Source organism: Cyprinodon tularosa, unplaced genomic scaffold (genome assembly GCF_016077235.1).
Source record: "Cyprinodon tularosa strain WSP-4 unplaced genomic scaffold, ASM1607723v1 ctg624, whole genome shotgun sequence".
NCBI classification, from domain to species: Eukaryota; Metazoa; Chordata; class Actinopteri; order Cyprinodontiformes; family Cyprinodontidae; genus Cyprinodon; species Cyprinodon tularosa.
This window is the reverse complement of record NW_024039368.1, coordinates 316733-334113: the sequence shown is the minus strand read 5'-3', so window position 1 is coordinate 334113 and position 17381 is coordinate 316733. Positions and strand designations below refer to the sequence as shown.

At 37.2% G+C, this 17381-nt stretch overlaps 1 protein-coding gene across 1 annotated transcript in view; it reads right to left on the bottom strand.

The window, feature by feature from the left end:
- Positions 1-6400: 6400 nt before the first annotated feature.
- fbn2b (fibrillin 2b) overlaps positions 6401-17381 on the bottom strand; it is a 90388-nt gene continuing 79407 nt past the window's right edge. The window contains exons 51-65 of the mRNA XM_038307946.1: positions 17246-17311; positions 17027-17152; positions 16625-16744; positions 16415-16537; positions 16151-16282; positions 15417-15542; positions 15007-15213; positions 13402-13527; positions 13163-13285; positions 12842-12958; positions 12596-12724; positions 11826-11945; positions 10094-10325; positions 9854-10007; positions 6401-7263 (exon numbers count right to left, since the gene is read on the bottom strand). Coding sequence (XP_038163874.1) covers positions 6886-7263; positions 9854-10007; positions 10094-10325; positions 11826-11945; positions 12596-12724; positions 12842-12958; positions 13163-13285; positions 13402-13527; positions 15007-15213; positions 15417-15542; positions 16151-16282; positions 16415-16537; positions 16625-16744; positions 17027-17152; positions 17246-17311 — 2279 coding nt within the window. The 3' untranslated portion in view covers positions 6401-6885. The remainder of the gene's footprint in view (positions 7264-9853; positions 10008-10093; positions 10326-11825; positions 11946-12595; positions 12725-12841; positions 12959-13162; positions 13286-13401; positions 13528-15006; positions 15214-15416; positions 15543-16150; positions 16283-16414; positions 16538-16624; positions 16745-17026; positions 17153-17245; positions 17312-17381) is intronic.

Sequence of the window (17381 nt, the reverse complement as noted above, 5' to 3'; positions counted from 1 at the left end):
TAGAAATTCTGATGGGTCCGAAATATATAAATATTTTCTTCTACTTATGAAACCAATGGTGACGCAAAAAGAATCTGCACCAATTAAAACAGTAGGTTGAGGTCACATGACCTGGAGCTCAGGCTGTGTCAGCTCCTTGTAGATCTATGTTAGAGCTGAGAAACAGTTTCTTCTCTGAGTTGCATTTCTCAAATTAAAGCTAAAAAGGAACAACCCTCTCCAAAAAAAGATAAACAAAGGTTAATAACGGTTGAGGTTTCTAGTGTTGCTGCTGACTTAAGGAAGGAAAGGTGCTCAGAAGCCACACAGAGGTTGCTGCTTGCCTTCTGGAGAGGTAGGTTAAATGTTTGTTGACCTGCCACCCAACTGGCAAACAGTATAGTACCACAGTGGGTGAGGGCAGGTGTGCCACTAACTTGGCTAGAGAAGGTAGACTAACTATCTACCTTTATGCACTGACTTTCACCTAGCCACCTCAAAACCTTTATATTGTCAATATGATTTGTGCTTTTAGGCCATTAGGAGGAAGATAAGCGTTGTGTTCTTCAAGACATTGTCCTGCTGCCTATGTAAAGTATGGAAAAGCTTAAGCTCACAAACTGCTGCGATGGCAGCAGGAGATTCTCCTCTGATCTAGTGCTTCTGCTCTCTACTAAAAAAATGTCATGGCAATTAGCCATGGTCCTGATGCAGCAGAGCAGTCACAGATTATCTCATCATCACCACCCTGTTCCACTGTCAGAGTGATGTTCCTATTCATTCTGCACCAGAATACCCAATCTGATGAGTTTTAACCTTTTTAAAATGTCCTGTTCCACAGAAGTTTTCCAATATAAAATGTTAGATTGGCCTCTTATGTTTTTTTTTGTTTTTTAGTCTGCAGTGGTTTGGGCTTAGAGCTCCTCCATTGATGACATTTTTGGCCAGTCTTTTTTTATTTTAAGCCAGGAACCATTAAAAGAGGCAAGTGTGGCCTGCAGTCAGACGATGTTCTGGTTGAACCTCTGGATGAGTCATTCTTATTTTAAGTGATTTGGAAACTTGGTTATTCCACTTTTTAAGCATATTTCCCCCATCCGTATATGGATGTCTCTTACTTTGGTTTATAGAAGTCCTACTGTAAAGCCTTAGAAATGTCTAAGGCTTTCCAAACTAATAGGATTTCTGTAGATTGGGCCTTGATGTTGTGTTATTATTTTGAATTCTTAGACTACTTAATGTCTATTCAGGTGATTACTTGATTCATTAAGTCTAATAGTAATCGTGCCTGGGTGTGGCTTGTAAAAGTGAGCTCACCTTTTAATGATTGCGCTTATTTCAGATAGAAAAGGGTGAGTGTACTTACTTTTTCACATATGGCTGGGTTGGTTTCTAGTTTTTATTTATTTTTAACTGCGTTAAGTATAATAATAAAAGGCAAAATCACAGTCTTAGAGAGTTTTCCACAGCGATGACACTGAACCTCAAAAAACAGATAACATGAGCTGTATGGCTGCCTTAACCTGCTGTAATGTACCAGTAAAAAAAAAACCCATCGGACTTGAGAGCATCATTATTTTGATTTAAGTCCAACAGTGCTTGGTAGTAAAACAATATGCTTTTTTGTTTTTTTTCAAGCTCCAGCTGAATTTTTTTAGTATTCACTCTGTGCACAATGCAGGCAGATAAAACACCTCAGGCATAGGATGGACTCAGACTTGGTATATTTTTAAGCAGATGCCCCTTTAATGCATTACGTCCTGTGCAGAGTGTCTGAGTTTTAAGTGCTGATCCAGGAGCTCAGCAAATTACTTTTCACTTGCTGATTTTGACATCCCAAACATTTTTGCAGCTCGTCTTGCTTTTCAAAGTCCTTGAAGATAGTTTTAGTAAAACCCTGACAGTGTAGGTTTTAAGGTTCATGGTGTCTACACTGAGAAGCCATATTAAAACAAGGGGAAAAAAATCTTTATTGCTGCAAGTAAAGTGTTATGTGTTTGCAAAGATCAGAAAACTGGATTATTAAGTTATTTTTTTATTCTTGACTCAAGTTTAGGAGTCTTCTTTTTTCTATCCTTTTGTCTCTTCTTCCTAATAAGCCGACTTTCAGACAGAAACTTTAAAGGCTGTCATGCAGCCCTGTTTTAGAAGGAGGTAAAACAAAAGGCTTTGCTTTTTGTGAGTGTTTTTTCTGAGTGGATGCTTTGTTTTATAGTGCTGGTTGAAATCAGTGAGAACTGTTTCTGCTAAATTGTTATTCACTGATATGTGCTCATAAATAAGGAATTCACAATCAATGTTGGAAATGGTATAAAATAAATGATACCTACAGCAATACCTTTAAGTTCTGTTCTTCTTTTTTTTTTTTTTTTGGTTGTTCTTATTTGGATTCATTCGTGGAGGAAGGCTTTAATGCCAAATTTATTGCAAAATATATTTCACATCTTTAGTTTTAGTTTTTTTAAAGAGAATAATGAAATTATGTTTGGAATACAACAAATATATTATATCTTGCAAAAGTTCATTTCAACCATATTTTACAAATTAATATGTACATTTTGTTGTGTTTTAATAGGATCTTGTCTAATAAACCAACAAAAAGCAGTGTATTGTTGTAAGGTGGATGTCTTTAAAACATTTCTAAGCTGTTTTAAAGATAAAAAGTGTAACATAATGTAAATTTGTATTCAGCCCCCATAAGCCGTAACGCCATGTTTCTAAACATAGATCTGATAGCAAATGTAGTTATTTATTCTATATTGTTTGATTACATATTTGCATTGAGTTTTCACAACAAAATAACATAAAAGTATATTTTCTGTTCATTAGTTCAGAAACAAAGTGTTTCTTATCAATATTTTACACAAAGATCTACATGAAAGGAGATGTTTCTACATTTTTTTTTTGACATTTTCGTTTTAAAAACCTAAAATTTTTAATATAACAGTAGTTCTTTAAAAAAAATACAAATATCCTTTCAAAAAAAAAACCTAAAAGTAATATTATAAGTTTTCTTTTTTATTAAAAGGACATGTAACATTTGCTCCTGTTCACAAGTGTTATTTAATTCTGCTGAAGGTAGAAATGGTCCTTTGGATTGTAATGGTTGGATTATATGGTTGGTTTGCATGAGACGCCTGTCTTGGTAGGTTTATTCCATTCTTTACATTTGGATGGAAATAAAAAGTGATCAATGAAACATTCAAAGAATATTTTTCCATGTCCTAACCCTACTTTTAACTACTTAATATCTTTGGCTTTTGTCTCTCTGCTGTATTCCAGTGTCTCGTGGTGCATTTTTTGCTCTAATTTTCTTTGATTTCGCAAGTTAGGGGACTTAAAATTTTGGGGAATCTGACCGACGGGGTCTGAAACAAATGCAGACCAAAATTTTTACATTAACTTTAATAAAAAAAGTTTTGAAAACCAACTTTATTCTGCTCCACAATTATGTGCTACTTTTTTGTTGGTCTGTCACATAAATAAACTAAAGGTTGCACACTGCAAAAATGTTAATCTAAGCAAGTCATTTCTTTCTTAAAATGAGGGCATTTCTTCTTAAATTGAGCAGGTAAGTGAGACACTTTGCCAATGAAATAAGACAATTTACATTAAAAAAAAAGTCTTATTTCAATTGCATAATATTTAATTATTTTATTCTATGGGTATGCATGTTCATTCCATTATCAGATCATCTTATTTTCCTACTCAGATTAAGGCTAAATAGACTCATTTTAAGACTTGTTTACTCATTTTCAGAAGGTTTTTGCAGTGTAATATCATAAAGTTGAATAATAAAATTACAAATGATTAGTCATGTAGTCAATTTGATTAATGTAAAAAGCAGTTTTACATTTTTAGCATATTCATCTAAATAATGTGACTGCAATAATCAAATCCATGACATTCCAATTCAGTTTTCATGTTTTCAACTTTGAAAACCACCAAACTTAAAAAATACAACAACAACATTTTATTGGCATGAATATCACTGCACAAAAGTGTACAATGTTTACATTTTTCACAATCGTTGTAAAAAATCTTTGGTTTCCATCCTCAAACAATAATTTTAGATATAAAAAAAAGAAAAAAAAAACTCCAATGGGACCAATAGACGTGGATGGGACAGGATGATTGTCATAGCTTTGAGTTACATCATGGGGTTTCAAGTGGATAATTAAGAAAACAAAAAACAGAACACCTGTCTGCTACTCAATCTCTTTGCTAAAACCTGAATAAAGGATGGCGATGGCAGTATTCAAGTTTAACTCTGAAGGTGGGTTACAGTAAGCACACCTTTTAAACAATCAAAGCGGCCAGTTGAAGAAAAAACAATTGCAGATGACAGCACAGACACAAAGTATACAAACTTTATGCGATTAGAAAGTGAGGAATTAAAAACAAAGTTCTACTGTTGTATTAGGTGGAGTGCAACAGCCCTGAATGTTTATAGAAAATGATTATTGTAGCACCAGCTAGATCCCAGCATTGTTTGCAAGGATGCCTCGTCATCTTCGGCATCCTACAGACAGTGTAAATTTCCCTGTGTTTGATCACCTTTTGTTGATGACTGATATGCAGTCATTGATTATTGTCACACTTCTTTACTTTGTTTTTTTTGGACTGCCGTACAAACAAAAATACTACGATCACTAAAAGCCTTCAATCTGAATGTTTCATGTTGTTGCCGTAACAGAAAAAAAATCTACCTTCGCATTAAAATATACAGTTTATTACAAAGAAGCACGTTCGATAATATGTTTTTCAGACGTCTCAAAAGGCAGACATACACAACAAAATGTAGTAGAAAAAACTTTTGCAAATTTAACACTGCACTTAGCTTTGTACAGTAACAGAGATGGCATAATGTAGCACCGTTTCTCTTTGAGAGACTAAATAACTAGATCATCTTATTTTCGTGAGGTCTTGTGTTCGCCTGTGTTTGCTCTTCCTCCTCTCAAAAGTACTAATTTGCAATGTTGTGAAAACAATATTCTTCTTATATCAACCCCATTTCTGATTTCTTATGCTTTTGACATTTAAATGTATCATCTAATCAAACAAAGATAACCGAAAATATCTAGGGTCGCAACAAACAATTATTCTGCAAATTGATGAATCTGCCGATTATTTTTTAATTAATCGATTAATAATCGGAGCGCCAACTCCTCAAAGAAGATTTTTTTATACAATTAAAGTGGGTGAAACTAAAACTTTTACACTAGATAGAGCATTTTGACAGATGAAAACAATTTTTATATCCTAAATGTGAAATGTTTATATATATTTTCTTAAAATTTTGGTATAATTACTGCTCTAAGTGGGTTGCTCTTTCACCTGAAGACATGATTTGGAGTCTCTATACTCCAGTTAACGCTTAATAGATTTCTAAATTAGTTGACGATTATGGAAATAATCGTTTAATTTTTTGAAATGTTTCAGCTCTAAAAATATTCAACCTAACCCTGTGCGAAAATACTATTGCCCTCTATATAAGTTCATGAAATAACTGCGGCAAACCACATTTTTTTATTGGATTTCTCAAGCAACACCAATGCTTAGGCAATGAAGCACCTAAACTATTCAAGAATTGGTTAAAAAGAAAGTCCCTGACATCTACTACCCCTTAAAGGGTAACAGAGCTATTTGTAAGGCGTTCGTACTCAAAAATAGAATGCCACAAACAATTAAAGCTTTCAGTCTACATGTCTTAATCTTTTCCTTTAAAAGTCAAGCATACGCAGTTATCTTTGATATAAAATCAGTTTAAAGATCTGAAATATTTAGGCGTAAATGGAATCAATGTGGGAGGGGACAAATACTTTTCCACAACATTGCATGTTATAGCTGTCATATACCTTTGAGATGGCTCGTGATGCGTTGTAAACTAGCCTTCAGATGTCAAAGAAGTCAGACAGTCAGTAAGTTCAGCTATAACTCCTGCAGCATTTCAGGAGACCTCCTACTCTACGACAAAGCTGGCTCTCAGGATGAGAATCAGCACACCTGAAGCGTAGATAATGAGCTGCTTATCGGTGTTTCCCTGCCCGTGACGGATGCTGAGAGATGCTAGCTCCCTCTTTTGTTTCAAAGTCAGCATCACAGCATGGTGTCCGCACTCGGAGAGAGGTACTGAGGTAAGCAAACATGACAGCACACACGCATGCAAACACGCCAATCCCTGCTTTGCTCTCTGCCATGCGAGCACCAGCAACAGTCGGTCTCATCAGACCAGATCACAGCTTCCTTGTGTCTGCATCTGAGGACTGGTTGAAACCGAAGCTACGAAGGACAGAGTTCTTTAGACGTATGAACCTGAAATGCTGTGTAAATGTTGCAGTCCTTCGTGGTGATGGCATAAAAAAAAAAAAGGACAAACACAATAAATGGCACACTTGAATACAGAGAGGGGCGAAATGTGTGTAACTTTATCCGCAGTTACGGGATTGTTTTTTTTGTTTTGTTTTTTCTTAAGATCACAAAGATGTGAATTAATCCTAAGGCCGGGTATTTTTGCACAATTGAAAACATACATTTTAGCTCAGCCCCAACATTAACTGAATAAAACCTCCATCTAACCTTTCACAGACATGCTACGTTATGTGTATGGAGCTGCAGTGGTCCAAGCACAAAAGCACCTCTTTGCCATCTTGTCCTCTGTTTCTCAGGGGAGAAATGAGTACTGGGCCAGACAGAATTACAGTCATTGTACAAAAATAAGAAAGAAAAAATCAAACAACATATAACTTGAAGAGTAACAAAGTGGTGGTAGAGGTGGGCTTATTGACTCAGTTTCTTGTAGCCCCTAATTCTCCCCCTGTTAGTCGGATGGTTCTTTCAGGGGCAGAGTTATTTGATAGTTTAAAAAAAAAGTCCAGAGAAGGATTGCACACACATGGACTGAGCTCAGTGCAGGTGAATGTGGAGCTTGATGAGCAGAGCATCTCCTATCTCCCCCTGTAGGTAGTCAGAGTCGTGCTGCTCCTCCAGCTGATGTAATCTGCGGGGTCCAAACAGAGGCAGGCTGGTGACCTCCAGCCGGTAGGACCCTGGAGGGGGTGGTCTCTTCCCGAGCCTGAGGACGCTCTTTCCATCTCTGCGCTCCACGAGGCGGAAGTGTTCGTCGGTGTTGCCGCGGGTTATGATGTAACGTACGTGATGCTCCAGGGGCTCAAGTGCAGGGAGGAGCTCAAGCAAAGGCTCCTTGTTGAGGAGTGAGGCCAGCGAGACGTTTAAGGGGATGAAGGCCTGGGTGTCCACGCTGGCCATACTTACAGCTGGTTCCTACAGGAAGAGAAGGAGAAGGAAAGTTAATAACTCTCCTTAAACAAGTTATTAAAACCAAAAGTGATATTAATTAAAAAACAATTGTTTTGGTTCTTTTAAAATGTATGTCTGGTTCAGCTTTCTAAAGAGTGAAAATGTTCAAGCTGACTCTGATTGGATGCAGAGTATCTGTAAAAGCAGTTTTCAAGTTTTGGTCATAGATTTTCAGTTGGTTTTAGGTCTGGACTTTGGTTTACTCCAACTCTGGATCATTCCATATTAGCCCTGAATGTTACCTGCAGCTTATAACTGATTTCCTTCAGGTTTTTCCGGTAATTTGATGCATCCATCTTTCCATAAACTCTGACATGCTAATCTTAAAGAGACATTTTGTAAGGTTCAATTGAAAATATCTTTAGAATAGCCTTTTTATTGAACCCTGTACTACTGAAACATTGTTTCATGAGCAGACTGACACCTCAGTAGTTCAGCGCTCATGCATCTATAAACCTGTAGCCGATTTTCCGTAAAGTTGTGGGGAAACAAACTGTTTCCGAATTCTCCCGAGTGGTGCCTGACTTTACACGAGTGAATAAAGTGAATGTGATTGGTCGTTTATCAAGATGGGGAAGTTGTTGTTGCGGAAGGTCCGCAAGCAAGTTTGGTTGTGGCCGCTTTGTCAGAAGCATCTTCCTAATCAGTTAGCAACTTAGTGCTAGTAGGTTCCCAATGGAAAAATTACATTGGAATCAAGTAGCACTTGGCAGCAACACTGTCAAGGAATGCAATGAACAAGCAATGCAGAACCATGCAAGAGGAGGAGAGTTTTGTGTCGGAGGTCGTGGATGAGTTTCCTCCATCATACATTTTTTATTCAGAGGAGGAAAGCGGGAACGAATTTGTTGTGGAAGAGGACGCCAGGGCGGCAGAAGCTACGTTAGGTGTAGAAGGCTTAAAGCTGTATATGTTTGAGCCCTTGCCTCGCAACGCTGCCAGTTCTGTTAGCTCTACGCCTGCAGAAGACACAGACGTCCATCCCCGTGAACACTGGGACGTAACTCAATGGTAAAATAAATTATTCTTATTTCAACCGTTGCGTATATAAGCTGAGAGATATGAATCAAGATGCTATGACCAAAAAATGTGATTGACAGCAACCGCTTATTAAATACATCATGTGATGCTATACATACAGCCACTCTCTAATGTGACTGTGGGTGGCTTTTGGCCTGGAGCTGATGACATCAGCTCCAGGCCAAATCAATTTTTAAAGTAGCATCAACAACTAACATAAAGTATATTTTGTCTTTAAACACCTAAATATGGTTTATCATTATCATTTCATTGTATTTTGTTTTGTTTTTTAGAATATCTCAATACCCCATACTTACTGATCTATAACCTCACACCCTAACTTAAGGTCTAAACTATCTCTAAGCTGTTCAAAGCTTGTGATTGAGCTGTTTAATCCAACTCCTTTATTCCTTTATCCACACCCATATACAGTACCTGGAATGCCAGTTGGGTTTCTAAAAGACTGCTTAAGCAGTAGGTGACTGCCGAATGAAATTTCTTATTGGTACCTGAGTAAATCCGATTATATACTCCTGCCATACTTATGCGGCAGTGTGGAAAACGCTGTAGTAAGCTGAAGCACGCTTGCACACGTCAACATACTCTGTATGCAAGCGTATGCCATACGTGGGCCATAGTTTACAGGTAATTCATCTAATCGTTGACAAACGTTAAATGTAAGTTACTCATAAGTCGTGGTGTCCAGCTTATCCAATATCTAAGAGTAACTGGTGCATAACTTATGTGTAACTCATTAAAAACTTATCTCCAACGCATATCAACATATTTGACGTGTTCCAGACGGCCGCTGAACGTGTTTCTAACTTACTGCTACCGTATAATGGCGTATTTGTAGTGTTTCGGTATGAAAGGGGGTTCACAGGAGAAAACTGTTAGTTTTACTCTACACTGCATCCCCATCATAGGGTGAGCGTGAAGGTGAGTGTGATGGATCCGTGCATTCAAGCCCATGGCCACAACCAACAAAATTCCTAGCAGACATGGAGCTGTGTCTGCAGAGAGGGGCAAATGCAAACCTTCTTTCTTTTTATTTTTTATACTGATGATTCACAAGCCAGTGTCCTGAGGGTAGCAGCGATGGGCCGCAGGCATAGTTCGGGCATCTCTGGGCGCATCACTGCTCCCCTCAGGACACTGGCTTGTGCATAAATTCTTGGGCATTACAATGCCATGCGTTATGCATAAGTTAGGCGGTCGTAGGATATAAGTTCTGGACTCGTAATGAATACGCAATGTATATGCCAAAAATTGAAAAAATACATAGAAAGTTCAGTGTATGCCAGCGTTTTAGCAGGTTCTGGAACTTCAGCATACGCTGGCTAAATTGTCAAGGTCAGGGCTTAAGTTAAAACAATTTTTCTTCTTCCCTCCACTTCATCATTATGTGTTAAATACCGTCATTCTATGATATTAAATACAGACTTTGCAACACATCCTGTAAAACAACACAGTCTGAAATGATATTAATTCTTTTTAAAGGTACTTTATAAAGAATGAGAATCATAGTATTTACCTGATTAAGTTCATTTTCATCGGCACTGCGCTTGTGACGTCCATTCTTTCCTCCGCCATTGATCTTGCATTCGTAGCAAGCTTCAGGAGAAAGACTGTCATCCTCATCTCCATCCACAAGGTGTCCTGGGAAGCCTGAACCGGAAATACAGTGACTGTGTGGAAACAAAAAGAGAAAACAATTTCAGAATTATTACATAAAAGCCATGAAACACGACTAAGGTGGCACATAATCCCTCACCCCTGGCCAGCTCTAAAGAAACCTCCTGGACAGCCGCACAGGTATCCTCCATCAGTGTTGGAGCAGCCATAGATGCAGGGGTTTGTGCCAGTATTACATTCATTCACATCCTGGCAACCACCGGCGGTTTCCTCAAAGTCAAAGCCAGAAGGACAGACACACTTGAAACTTCCCAGGGTGTTGTAGCAGGAAGCAGAGCCACACACAGTCCCACCCTGACACTCATTTTCATCTGCAAAAAAAAAAAAAAACATATTCATATAAATATACTAGTGTAATAACTTAGTTTACGTTTAATTGGTTTTTGGTGTACGTCTATTTTGAATTTATAGCCCCTCCTGGAAAAACTCCACCAGCCGTCACTGAGTATTACCTATATTATTTTACAAAAAGAAATAAAAACCTTTTTTATTTATAACTAACTTCAAACTGAAATATCTTTGAGATTTTTAGATAAATAATGTATATGTAAAATATATAACGAGAAAATGTAGGCTAAGATGTGAATAGGATGCTTGTGGACTTGGATTTAAACGGATGTATTTAAAACAATACGTACAGTAAAAACAGTAAATTAAGAGGCAATTTGAAATGAACTTTAGTTCTGAAAAGAGGAAATTAAAACAAATACAAGGTAAAAGTGATCCCAATCGGTTGAAAGGTTTCTTTTGCCTTGAGGCTGCTCTATTATGGTTGATCATTTTGATGATGAACTGCAAAAGATCTAAGATTTTTTTTTTAGCAGATGCATCCTGATTACAAACATAGTTTAGCTCCTGCCTCTGTAACAATACGCACACCGACAGTGCTTTGCTCTATGAGCTCCATGCATGCGCCGCCACATCAGTTTTGCTGGACCCATTGCTACTTCAGAGAAATATCTTGTCTTTAATTAGGTGCAAACGTGTTTGTAGCTAATAGTGGAAATTATTATTCAGTAATAGTTTCCTCCCAGGCACCATTACATGAGGGAACATATTTTTAGGACTTTATCGGAATCGTCGTCGTCGTCGTCTTTATCCGGAACCGGGTCCGGATAAAGCGGGAGATGACGACGATAAAGTCCTAAAAAAAGGACTTTATCGGAATCGTCGTCGTCTTTATCGGAATCTAAATGACTTTATTAATCCCTTGCGGGAAATTATTTTCTTGCAGTGCAACCATTTACAGAACAGAGAAAGTTAAGATTGCGATAACAATAGAGCAAAATAAATTATAGTATAATAAGACAGTCTAAGATAAGCAAAATTGGTCAAATTACAACCCACACAGTAAAAATACACCCTTCCCATATAAACAGAGTAAAATAAGATATAAGAATAAAATAAGTTAAGATAGGGATCTATGCTGATGAAGATTCTTAGTCATCCAGGTCATAGTCATTCTGTAAAAGTAAAAAAAAAACAATCCAGTAGACTTGGTTTCCAAGGTTTGAAGACGTTTCGCTTCAAACCTTGGAAACCAAGTCCAGTGGATTGTTTTTTAAACTTTTAAGGAAAGATAAGGATCACATCATATACAATCAACAGCATTTACAATTTACAATGTTGCTCTGTACCAAATTACAATTATTGCACATGACCGTGTTATTGCGCTTAGTGAAGTCATGAAATAAATACATAACTAAATTAAATGATTGGTGATTATTCTTTTGTTACTCGATGAACTCAAATCAAAATCAAGATTCTAAAGTTTCCTTCACTTTGCTGCCTTTTAGGTGACACTGACTTACCCACACACTGGTTCCACTGGTAGTGCTGTACATAGCCCTGAGGACAGCCGCAGCGGTAACCTCCCAACATGTTCTGACAGCCATGCTGACAACGGTGGTTATTGCTACACTCATCCACATCTGAGAATACAAAAGATAACAACAACAACTTTACTTTGGATAACTCAACCTAAGTCCAGATATAAATACAGAGCTTACAGAGAAAATGTATAAATAAATGGATGGATTGATAGTTTGGTAGGTGGATTTAAGACAAGAAAGAACCACAACCCAAAGTACGACTCATTCAACCCTTAGTTTTCAAAAGGCTTAAGCTTAAATATTTCCTTCAAAACCCATAAAGGACTCATCTTCTAAAGCTGAAAGATTAAATGAAATTCTGTTTAATTCAATTCATTTGAAAAATACTTGTGTGGTTATAACTCTTATAGTTGTTATAGATTGTATCAGCTGTAGGCAGGAGGGACTGAAGACACTATAGTTGTTCAACAGTTTTCAGAAGAGGATGCTCACTGTGGTTCATAATGTTCTTCATTTTATTAATTTCATGGTTTAATATTATATTTTATTATACATTATAATTGTCCAGATGTTCTAAAGGAGTTGTAGAACAGAACTGTCCTTCTTAAGCCATTTGCTCAATTGCTGCTACCACAAGAGGTGATAGAAAACAATATCTCTGAGGTATCTCTGAGGTATTTTCCTCCAAACACTGAAGAACCAAAGCTTCCTCAAGAAAAATGTAGATATATTTATACTCTGTAACTCACCTTCACACTCAAAGCCAGTATTGTCCAGAGAGAAACCTTTAGAGCATTCACAATTGAAGCTACCAGGTGTGTTTACGCAGGAAGCACGGGAACCACAAACACTGTTTTGGGCCGCACACTCATTGTTGTCTACAAAGAAAAAAATGCATGTTTAAAAAATGTATTCCAGCTGTAAATGGGTTTTTTCAGTGTAAATTAATTGGCATGAAACAACAAGATCCTGAATGTAATTGGTCATGAACTTACCAATGCAGGCAGTTTGATGCTGAATAAAGCCAGGAGGACACTTGCAGTTGAAGCCTCCAATGGTGTTAACACAGAGGAACTGGCAGTTGTGCTGCTTTGTTGAACATTCGTCCAGATCTTATTGCAAGAAAAGGAAAGCGTGAAAACTAAATGAGTTTAAAACATGCAATGAAGCAGCAAATAAGACTAGCATTCCAGCAATAACTATTCACAAGTATATATCAATGATCAGGTTTTTTTTGCAAATGGGCCAAAAGAATTCTTAAGGAAGTCAAATTACCAGCAAAGAATTATAGACATTGGTACAAAGAGTTTATTCACCTTTGCAGGTCTTTCCATCTGGTTGTAGGCTGTATCCTCTGGGACAGGAGCACAAGTAGCTGCCTTCCGTATTTTTACACAGGAAGTTGCATGGCTTCGGTGACAAGGAGCATTCATCCAAATCTGAAATAAGCAGCAAAGGTAGAAGAGGAAGAAAATAGGTTAGTGTAGTTAGAAAGGTAAATCCTTATTGTTAAAACCAGTTACAAGTTGGGATGGAAATAAAGCAGAAGCCTTACCAACACATGAGGTGCTGGTGAAGTCAGCTTTGTAGCCTACATTACAGTGGCAGCGGAAGGATCCTATGGAGTTGATGCACTGCCCATTCTTGCACAGATCTGGCAACACCTGGCATTCATTGATGTCTGAAACAGTAAAAATGTACTTTATATAGATTTGCATCTAAACCACATAATTACCCCACAAAGATGCTAACAAATTAGTTTTTTAAAGTCCAAGTCAACCCTTCAAATTTTGAGGGGTAAGTTGAAGTCTTAAATCTGAGGTAATTAGAGTTTAAGTCACTCTAATGACAGAAAAATATGACATTCTGTGCACCTATAACAATGCAGAAATACAAACCTGTACTGTCGGCATAAAATCTTTCATTATTTAAACATTTATTAACGATATGTTTCAATCTTTTAACATTTATCCAAACATGCAAATCTGCTCAAGACTGCAAAAAATATATATAATTTGATATTTGATCAAGAGTAATAATTAACCCTTTAAAAAGATAAACAGGCATTAACCTTTTTAAAAAACTGCTAAAGTTGAATTTCAGAATAAATCAAAGTGCTTCTACATCCATATAAATACAAAGTTACAAGCTGTCAACCCTATTTTCTTATTTTTCCTCCCCTTATTCTACTTTGCTTTAAAAGGGTTTTAGAGACTATTCCTCTCCTCACCCTGAGCTGGAGAACACTTTATAACATTGGGAAGTTAATGTTGTAAAGATTTTGTTCTTTAATCCTCAATCAAAACAGTAAAAACTACAAAGCGTCTGATCTTTAAAGAATTCAAATTAGTAACAACACACTGTGAAGGCAAAGAGAAAATTGCACATACAATAAGTGGTGATCTACAAAGATTAGAGGTGCAAAATTTAAGACATCTCAACAGTATTTGTCCCCGTCATGATGTGTTCTACTGGCATTTTGAGATTGGTTATTTATTATCATTAGGAAAATAATTAAAAAGTGTGCTATTTTTCTTGCCTTGTTTTTACCAGTACTGGATAAGTAGTTTTAAAGAACGGGACAATTACATTTCAGAAGACATTTTTAGTAAATGTTTTTATGCATTAAATGAGCACATTGTGGACCTCCAATTAGCAACACAATTTCGCTAGCAAAGTAGCGATGTATTTTATAACACATATATTACAAATCTTTAAGAAGTATTAATGTTAATTGATATTTCAGTGTGACAGAGTAGACATATTAAGCTTGAAAAATATACAAGGAATAAAATGAAATATAATCATTATATAATTCATCTTTGATAAAGGAGATGGTATTCATTGCAAACAACACTAAACATATAAATACAGCTACAAAAAAAAAGAAGCATATTCTGTAGTTCCTCTAAATGTGGTTCTAAAAAGTATGGGTTGAGGGTGACTTTATTATAACTGCAGACAACACTTTTTATCAATTTGTATTTGCAAACCTTCTCAAAAATAGAAAATTATGTGCACACATAAAATCCACACACAAATAATTTAGCGTTATGAAGAAATTATTTCAATCTTTGAGACAGGAGGGGGTTTTCTTTTGATTCAGGTTTCCATCAGTTCATTAATATATGGTGAGGGAATATAAACACTTGTTTCTCACCTCTACCATCTGTGGTGTAGCCAGGTCCAAGAGGACACATCTTCTTGTACTGTACGGTGCCTGGTAGGGGGCACAGCTCACACCCTGGCCCCCAACCACGACCCGCGTTGCAGCAACATTCAGACTTGGTCACACTGTTCCTGTTGGTTGACAACTGCTGGCACATTGTCTGCAGGACCTCTGTGTAACACAAGCCCTTTCTGTTGTCTAAAAGGAAAGAGGATCAAATGTTTGGTTATGGTCATGCATATGAGGATGATATATATGAAAGTAAGGAGTATCAGCGGTTACAGAGGTCATAATAAGGAACAAATGAAATAAGAGGTTATTTATTTAAAATTAAACTTAAAAAATGTGGTTATGTCAGCAATGAGATTAAAACATTCGGAGAAAGACTTATTAGGTCTTACCAATACATTCAGTTCCAGTTGAGCTTGGCTCAAAGCCAGCATTACACTCGCAGCGGTAGCTTCCAACTGTGTTGATGCAGCGACCGTTCTTACAGATTCCAGGTTTGGCACGACACTCATTCAAGTCTGCAACAGGAAGAAGGGGAGAATAGAAGAGTGAAAATGGATGGATGGATGGATGGATGGATGGATGGATGGATGGATGGATGGATGGATGGATGGATGGATGGATGGATGGATGGATGGATGGATGGATGGATGGATGGATGGAATTGAATCGATGGAAAGACAAAGTGTATCATCCAAGGGTGGATTAATCGATTGATGCATCAATGAAGATATTGAAAGACAGAAGTTGATGAATGTATGTATGAAACTACATAATAGTTTGACTTTTTTTTAAAGGTATTAGTAAGTAATATTTAAACAAATAACATCAGTGTTTCATTAAAAAAACTTTGCCTTAAATCTCAAGGCCAGGGAATATTTTTCATGCATTACCTGATTTTGTAAACACAAAATATTCAATCCATGTCCATATTTTTCCACACTTTGTAGGAGCCATCATTTTTCCTTATTTTGTGGGCACCAGTGCCCATTATTTGAGTAATGCTAATGCTAATTAGCCATGTCATGGACAAAGGGCTCCGTACATTGGTTATTTGCTTTTACACCTGAGCCACCACAGCATCTCTATGAATCCTGTAATTAATAACTCGAGCATTTCTACTAACCCATGCATCCCTCTCCATCTGGTCGCCGCTGCATGCCAGGAGGGCAGATACACATGAAGGTTCCAATCAGATTCTTGCAAGTCATGCCTTTGGAGTCGCAGTCATCCAATCCCTCTGAACACTCATCCTGATCTGTTGAGGAATGATAAATACATGACAACTGTTTAAAAGTACTTATACATTATTATAGCATACAAAGAGATCAGAACAGTGAAGAAAAATTAAAAGTAAGTGAATCGTCCCTGATCTGTTGTGCTCTCTTACCTCTACACATGCGCTGGTCATCTCTCAGCACGTACCCAGCAGGACACATACACTCATAGGACCCAAACGTGTTGACACAACGGAAAGCACAAAGAAGGGGATTCTGGGAGCACTCATTGATGTCTTGAACCAATAAGAAACATACAGTTATTACCAATGATTAACTGCCATGTAATCCTATCAAGTGTTTATACAAAAGGATTCACAAACCCTCGCAAGTCATCATGGATCCTGGTTCAAAGCCCTCATGACACGAACACTCGAAGCCTCCAACTACATTGGTACAGGTTCCATTACCACAGGGGTTTCCAACGGAGCACTCATCTGTGTCTGAAGGAGAGGAAATACAGCAGCAAAAACAGTCAGTCAATGCAAATAAATGAAAAGTTATGGTACACTGTTGATTATACACTGATCACTGACCAGGGAAAATCTACAGTCTAATTTAAGTAAAGTAAAAATCAGTGTCAGCACTCATTTTTAAGATGAAAATCATTGGGCCATCCTTTATTTATTTATAAACTGCATTTCTGTACTGTAAGTAATAAACAATTACAAAAGGTTTTACACCAAAGATGAAAACAAAAAATGACCGACATCTAGAACTCTTACCAACACAGTTGACTCCAGTGTAATCCAGGATGTATCCAAAGGGGCATTCACATCTGAAAGAGCCATCTGTATTGATGCATATTCCATTCTTGCAGATTCCAGGATTATCCAAACACTCATTCATATCTGCAGATAGATAGAAAAAAGTAGGTCCTTTAAATAATTCTGTATTTAATATTTTTTTTAATTAGGTCATCAGATCACAGTTGCAGCACTCACCCTCTCGAGTGTCACCCGGTCCAGGCAGAGCTCCAAAGCCGTAGGGGCATAAGGTGTTGAAGGCAGCTGGTAAAGCATCAACCAAATGTCAACTTGATACTGTCCACAAAGGTATGTGCATGTGTGAAAAAGTGAG